Source organism: Mytilus californianus, unplaced genomic scaffold, assembly GCF_021869535.1.
Source record: "Mytilus californianus isolate M0D057914Y unplaced genomic scaffold, xbMytCali1.0.p SCAF_2, whole genome shotgun sequence".
In the NCBI taxonomy this organism is placed as follows: domain Eukaryota; kingdom Metazoa; phylum Mollusca; class Bivalvia; order Mytilida; family Mytilidae; genus Mytilus; species Mytilus californianus.
The window spans coordinates 48764838-48773164 of record NW_026262668.1 but is presented as its reverse complement, the minus strand read 5'-3'; the positions used below and the strand labels follow the sequence as shown (position 1 = coordinate 48773164).

At 31.0% G+C, this 8327-nt stretch overlaps 1 protein-coding gene across 1 annotated transcript; it reads left to right on the top strand.

The window, feature by feature from the left end:
- The first annotated feature begins 1238 nt into the window (after positions 1-1238).
- On the top strand, positions 1239-5327 carry LOC127729929 (homeobox protein engrailed-1-B-like). Its single transcript, XM_052237911.1, has 3 exons — positions 1239-1716; positions 4000-4541; positions 5120-5327. Exons 1-2 carry the CDS (start codon positions 1326-1328, stop codon positions 4305-4307), a joined length of 699 nt encoding a protein of 232 aa, XP_052093871.1. The 5' UTR covers positions 1239-1325; the 3' UTR covers positions 4308-4541; positions 5120-5327.
- The last annotated feature ends 3000 nt before the right edge of the window (positions 5328-8327 follow it).

The following is an 8327-nucleotide window of genomic DNA, read 5'->3' as shown; positions in this document are numbered from 1 at the left end:
TTTATTACTGTTATGGCAATTGCGTGAACGTTAAGCAACATCCTATCTTATTTCTAATCATTGCTGTCTGTTGTTTGTAAGCCTTAGGAGCTTGTTAATTTTAATTTAAACATTAAGATTCTGGCGATTTACAAGTAACACTTCATTTTTATCGTGTGTACATTTCACGGGTTTTTAAGTTGCCGGATTCTTATCATTTCCCCACGGGAAGATTCCGTTATTTGTCATATTAATTAGGTATTTTAAAATACTTTAACGCGTCATAAAGTCGTCAGACTGTTAATTTAGAATTAAAATATAATTAACATACTCTACGCGATAGACTTTTAATTCATTAACAATATTAAAATATGTTTAAAAAACAGCAATTTTTGTTTCTAAAATCAAACTTCCATAAACTAAGGATTTGTATATGCATAGACGTTTTATAGTGATAAAACCATGGGACTAGTTTAAAAACTAAGCTTCGTACAGACAGAGGCATACATGTATATATGTCTCTGGTATAGATTATCAAAATTGTTATCAGTATTTTTAGTTCGTGTGTACTTTTATTTTCCTATTATGCTAAATAACTTTTGATTTAACTTTTTATATACTTTTTTTTATTGTTGAACTGTTTTTCAGCATGAAGTGATTAATGTTGTTTAATGTATTCTGTAAATTGAGGAGAAATTAATATAATTTTTACTAAACAATATTGTAAAATGACGGACGATAATTTCTGTTTTGTCTCAATGACTTAATTTGCCTTAGCATAGAAAACGTAGCATAAACAAATACTTCTAGAAATTTGAAACTAAAGGCCTTCCATTGACCCAAAATCTAAAAAGGAACATCAAAATTATTTTAGGGTGATTATCTTTATACCTAATTAAGTTTCAACTATAAAATTGAATAACATCTCCGCAAGAACAATTGTCATCTAATATGATTTATGCTATTTCTTGATCCGAAATCGATTCGAATTAAATAATATCACGAAATGTATTGCCTTAATAATCTAAGGATGCCAATAAGTTGAACAATAATGATTATGATTATTGAAAATAGTGTGATTAATATGACATTAGTTTATTTTCACACATTATTGTAAATATCATCAATCATCGCGATCGCTATCTGTAAAATGAACAACAATAAGCTCCGCCTACAACAGCGAACAGAATTATTAGATTGGTTAACTATAGAACGATTTCACAGTTGAAAGCTCCGCCCATCTTTGAGATGAAGAAATAAGAAGAACATGATAGTAAAATCTTTATCTATTTATTTGTTGACTTTTAACCAGAAAACTTTGTAACTTTATACAAACAATTCATAGGATGGATAATATCGAGTGTGTTAAAATTAAAAAAGAAGTCATAAGTGACGCTGAGGACGAACCGATTGACATTATGGAAACAGATGAAAGTTCCAGAGAGTCTCCAAATGAAAACCAGGAACTAACTTTCACAAACTTTTCAATTGACGCTATACTTAGACCAAGTTTTGGAGTGAAGCCTAAACAAAGTGAAAGAAAATCAGCTTTTGTAGAAATTACAAGACAGAACAATCCTGTGCCTGTTCCTAGTCCGAATGGTTCTGAAAAATCATACAAGTCGTCTGGATCTTCGTCGAGTTCCAGTCCAGCCGTATCACCAGGGTCTGAGTCAAGATCGATGTTGTTTCCTGCTTGGGTTTATTGTACTCGATACTCAGATAGACCATCATCTGGTAAGTTTTCCTATTTTTAATTTCCTTTTAACTTTAATATATGTTAAAATGTTCCTTCAAGTTCAGAAAAAAGAAATTAAGTGTTAAGTTTGTTTTCTTTCATATTTTTAGTGATTATTGAAAAAAATGATATATAAATATTAAGAAAGAATAACAATGAATGCAAGTATTCTTGTGAAGCATTCACATGAGTATGATTTCAAACTGCTACAAATTTCCATATCAATTTGTGCATATCCTAGGAATACTCTTTTATTCAGTTTTTGCCTGAAAATAGTTTTAATATGATAATTGCTTTATTAACCAAAAATATAAAATTTAGCATATAACTGTTCTACAACGACAAGTAACTTTTAATAATAACACACCATAACTAAAAGCTAGGAGAAACAATTGTATTTATATTCCATGTTTTATTGCATAAACTGATCAAACCGTTTGGATCAATTAAAAAAAAAAAACTATTTTAGAATTATGCATTGGAATAAAGACATTTCATAACAATGAGATAACTGCTCTTGTTAGAATTTATTTGTTCTTTTTTATGAAAATTTTAAGTTGCACACAAGAGTCATAATTTAAGCATATAGGAAATTCAATATTTCATTCTATATAAATAAAGAAATTTTGATAGATAGTATATAAATAGAATAAGGTAATTTTATTTTTTCGATAAAAGGAGTTTTCTCTATACCATGCACTAACTATGTAAAAATGTAGAAGTGTTTATTTCTTTGTCAAAATTATGTCGCACATTTCTCATCTAAATAAAGCACTTTATTCTCGACTTTGAACATGTGCAGTCAATGTATTATTGTCCTGAAAATATAAGATGCATCTGAATTGATAAAATGTAGATTTGAAACATTAATGTCTACATAAATGCTTCGATGAATTACATAACTGTAAATATAAAAAGAGGAAAAGAAAATGAAAAAAAGACTGTAGTCTTTCTTCCATTGTGCATAAAATAAACAAAGTCGTTATAACCAGAGATATATAATACAATTATATGTCTCTGTTATAAATTTCAAAACATTTCAAAAATTAAAATGCAATAAATTTTTCATGAGAAACAATCTAATTTGAATTTGAAGTCAATAATTTACGACAATATTTGAAATTAACTTCACACTAAAGTCAATAATACGACCATAACATTGAATAAAAATATAAAAACAATTCGATTTGGGGTAGATTTTACGGCCCATTTAACATTCGATAGATGTCGATTCAAAACACGTGGTGTCATATCTGGAAACGATCAGGTGTCACATCCATTCGGAACACATCGAAATATAAATTACAGACAATTGAAACAGTATACTGACAAATTGTCTAATTAAAGCTACATTAGTTTTACCATGCTGCACAGCAAGTGAAGTTTAATTGCTTCGAATTCATTATATATTTTAAATATGATATCAATATAAATGCAGACAAAAACGGGTCTCCTTTTCAAGCGTTACAATATTTTTCTATTTAAATACCTTTGTGAAATTTTATACACATATTAATATTTTTGTTGAAAAAGAAGAAAGAAATCAACTGTGCTCCTTATTTTACTTTCACAAAAACACCTTTTTTTTAAATTCAAAAGTAAAACATAATGACCGTGTATATCAGATATTTTGTACTCATTTCTCAAATTTTAAAATTAAAACTTTAACCGCAAGATTAAAACAAATTTCTGAATTTGAATAATCGCATAGATAAGTACTTTAACGACGCATGGAATGACATAAGTCGTGACACGTTAATAATGACAGATAATGAAAATATGGTCCGACTAATGACCCAAGGGATTTGTCTTTCTTCCTATCCTATCAATGCACAATAGTTTCAGACCAAAAGTGTCAATTTAAACACCATTATAAACCCAACTATTTGCTCCTGTATAGGTCCATTAACTCTTGTACAAATAAATTACAGTTAATTTTAGGATGATCATCGGTTACAATAGCGGGTAGGGGATAGTAGTGTCAAAATTAACACACAACGGGAATTAGGGGCGCCAAAGGCTACAAATGGTCATTCAGCTGAAATGAATCGATCTTCTAAACAACTTTTAATATATACTTATCACATGTTAGTTTGTCCTCTAATAATTTAACTTCGTCGCGCAAACCAAATACTGTTATGATTTTGCTGTAAAATGATAATGTCTGTTTGTTTCAACATCAGAAACACTTAATAAATAAAAATGGTTGAAAAGTTAATTTAAAAAAAAGTTCCCTATGTTAAAAACATGGTAAAAAATTGTATATGATATTTTGATTGTAGGACCAAGGTCAAGAAAAATGAAGAAGTGTAAGAAAGTAGACGAAAAGAGACCAAGAACAGCTTTTACAAGCGAACAACTGTCACGTCTCAAAAAGGAATTCGAAGCCAATCGATATCTGACAGAAGACAGACGACAAAGCCTAGCACTTGAATTGAAACTTTCAGACGGACAGATAAAGATTTGGTTCCAGAATAAACGCGCGAAAATCAAGAAATCATCTGGTGAAAATAACCTTCTAGCGATGCACTTAATGTCACAAGGACTTTATAATCATTCAACCGTAACAGCCAGAGACGAAGAGCAATAACGTGAAGGAGTTTGAAACGATAAGTACACCACAAAAGCAGACGTCATTGAAAATAATGTTTTTATTCCTAGTCTCTTGTACTTACGCTTGACTTGACCAATATGTATAGATATAATTATCTCAGGGACGAAAGGAGGAAATGGTCAAGATAACAGACCGGTACAAGCACAGTAGAGCTGCTGACCTAAGTCCACTAGGGGGAACGATGATCTGTCTACTTTTAATTGAAAAAAGGTTTGTATACACACATTGACTATTTAAAAAAATCTAAATGTATTGCGACAGAACGCATTTTACAGCTCATTTTACAATAATTTACACTTACGGGTAAAACTAATTTTACGTGCCGTTTGAAGATAATTAAACCATATATATGTATTTGGGTGTCTTAGGGAATTCATGATTTCGAGAAAGCCTAAGGCACAACAATTTAAATTAGAAAAAAAAAATAACATACAGTGTACGAAAATATGACATAACCATACATAACGTACAAGTTGATATTCCAAATCTTCTTGCAAATTCAAATATTTAATGATGTGTTATAAGTTGAACATAAGATTATATAAATTTTCGTGCCTTAAAAAACAGAAAATCAGCAGTTTCAATATCTTCTGTTATAACAGTTCTTGTTCATGCATATTTTACACTTTTCAGTTTCAATCACATTTTTCCATATTACTGATTCGGTAGTTCTTTCTGGAGCCTCAAATTTCAAATAAATATTTTATAATTACTCACCTATCAGTATAAGGAATATATACAAAGATATATACCTAAAATATATAGTAAATGATTTATTTTATTTTCAGGTATTCATGACCAAAAACCTTTAACAAGACAGTGTCAACAGTTTCTACTCTGCCTGCTGGACTGTTATTACAACGCATGCGTACATATGGATATTTTGTTAATTTATTCAATATAATGTTATTTAAAGCAATTCTGTGATAATAATTGAAACTGTGTATAGAATGATATAATTGTATTATAATTCTGGAACATGTGAAATAAAATGTTTTCCTAGCTATTTTTTGTCAATAATATTATAAAATTGAGAATGGAAATAGGGAATGTGTCAAAGAGACAACAACCCGACCAAAGAGCAGAAAACAGCCGAAGGCCACCAATGGGTCTTCAATTGCAACACAGCGAGAAAATCCCGCACCCGGATTGTTTTGTTATGAAAATTTTATATTTCTTTAGAATGAATTAAAAATTGGTAATGTATTAATAGATAATTTTGCTTATAAAAGAACGTTTTGAATATTCTTATGCTGCGTTCACACGTAATTCGAATTCGATTCGCATTAACTAATTCGAATTAGTTTAATTCGCATTCGAAACGTTTTACGTCCAAACGTAAATTCTAATTCGAATTGCAATGCGCGTTAAATTCGCTTTACTGTCCGAACGACGTTAACTTTTAATTCGTATTAACAAAAACGCATTTCTAATGCGAATTGGATAATGCGATTTAGCCAATTCGAATCAATTCGAATTAAAAAAAGAAGAGTGTGTGAACGCGATTAGCGAATTCGATTCGCATTCGATTCGAATTCAATTCGAATTAAATGTACGTGTGAACGAGGGCATTAAGTAAAGTAATACATTTTATATTTGGACATCAAATTTTGAAATGGACACTTTATTCCAAAAGGTACCCTGTGTGCGTTCCGAAATGTCCCATTTATTCTTAAATCATAACAAAACCTCTTAAAATGCAAAGAAAGAAAAAATATTAAGTAAATCCTTTAGTTTCATAGATGAATATATACATTGTATGTGTTCTATGACAAAGGTTTAAGTTTTCCTATTGTCAACTTTCCATTCTTGAGTAATAGTTTATACACAGGAGTGTTGTGTTATCTAGAAAAAAAAACATATTCCTGTAGATTACGAAGATCATGAAAGTATTATATTTCATTTTACTTCCATGCGAAGATCGACTGAAATAACCATTTCAGGAATTGGTTGAACGTTTCACTGTCTAAACTTTACTTTACTCTGTTAAGTTTTCACTATCGTCAATTTGATATTTTCACTTGATTTTTTTCATTCTACTGCCGTTACAGGTTTTACTGAACACGACTGGAATCCCGTTACGGGATGAAAAGCTGGAAATGCGTGCCCTTTGGACATAACCCTCAGTACATGTGACCTGGCTGTTATAGTTCTCATCTTTGTTTGGTTATTGTCTTTTGATTTGGGGACCGACTTTGATTATCTTTGTCGTTGGTTTGCTGTCTCACTGACGTATCACCTACATCGCCTTAGTATAAAAAATATCAGGCTTGGTTAAAATACATTTCTATTCTACACTGACTTGTGCAGCACTGCATGTAGCAGATATGATTGCAGTTACTTTCAAAATTTATAACTCAATTATGATACATTCGATATATCCCTACACATACATTAGAAACAGATATAGTTTTATTGGAACTGCGAGTAAATGTCATCTTCAGATACATCAAACAAGTTGTTGAAAAAGTTCTATGTGCAAAGACTACAGGAGACGTCGCATTTAACGTCTCATTTTCTACCGAATGTGGCTGCGTATTTATACATCCCACACGCCCCTCTTTATCAATGGTCTTCTTTATCCAAATCAACCACTTGAGATTACATAATAGCAGCAAGAAGGTTCACATCTAATACTCCAGTATTTTGTTATGTAATATTTCAAGTTTGCAATATTTGCAAGATAAACATCAATAAATAAAATAATATATGGAATCTTTGAACAGGATCAAGTGAAATGCCGCCTTTAATTTAATTGAATCTACTTTGGAAGGTGTGAATCGCTAGCAATTTAAAGGATTCAAGTGTTATATTCATAGCATAGCAAAATGTGGGATAATAAAAAAGAACAGATTCGTAGTGCAATGCTGCATAGTACATTTGCGATGTTAGACTCAATAAAAAGATGTGCATACTATAAAGAGAATAATCCAAAGATCTGCCATCAACACAAATTTTCAAAATAACAAAAACAACATTACGATATGAAATAAATCAACCACATATACATAGCAAAGCCATTACCAAAACATGAAGACACGATTGAGAACAATACAATTATCTTTCCGTTCTCTAATGCATCTACAACCAAACTAACAAAACTTAGTATAACTTATAAGTTCGCACCAACTACCATTTTTGTTAATTTATGTGCCAAGTCCATGTCTTGAAATTGAAAATCCAAAACTCGAAATACGTTGAAACCGTGTGGATAAAAATAATAATAATAACAACAAAAATAAATAATAGGTCAACGATGTTATTCAGTACTGAAGATGGCTGCATTAAAATCCAGTCAACGGGAGGAGTTGCGGAAACAAGATGTATACCCTCTATTTTTAATAAATAAAATCAATGTTTGCAAAAGGGACCATAACATTTGATCATGGATAAACAAATAAAAGAGGAGTTGGGCAAGTGGAACAATTCCTTTCACTGGTTCAGCAGGTGTTGTGCACACAACGTGAGGACGAAAAAGCAGACACAACGAACACTATTGCCCGATGTGAAAGGTTCTGGGGTTAATAGCTAGAAAATTGTCCAGCAAAACTTCAACAGATCGAAGAGTACATGTGCACACTCAGTTATATCCAGCTTCGCCTCTTTTTATTAAGTGGTTCCCCATACATCACCACGGCTGTCCATGTCTGCATTTATGTTTCATATCTTCATGCATTTTCTCTAGCTGGTATATTATAAGGAAATGATATATACGGGCTAGTCAAATGCGTTTTGTTACTTACTTTTTTGGTCTTTTGGAAAATGTTGTTTGTGTTGTATTTATACACTTCTACCAAGAAATTTGTTTAGCATGCACACGTATAAAAATTGCGGTTTTTATCCAACGCAATCATAGGTTTGAACGTTGTTTTCAATTTAGACTTGTTTATATTTTTTCGTTTGGGCTTGTATTATATTTGCCTTCGGGTTTATATAATCCGTTCATCCTATTTCGACTCTTCAAAATTCAAGAGTCAATCCTAAATTGAGGTAAAT

What these genes read in the sequence shown, in the direction of transcription:
- LOC127729929 (XM_052237911.1), top strand. Translation starts at nt 1,326, where the DNA reads ATGGATAATATCGAGTGTGTTAAAATTAAAAAAGAAGTCATAAGTGAC. An exon ending in CTCAGATAGACCATCATCTG is followed by an intron (nt 1,717 to 3,999) that starts GTAAGTTTTCCT and finishes TTTTGATTGTAG; the next exon opens with GACCAAGGTCAAGAAAAATG.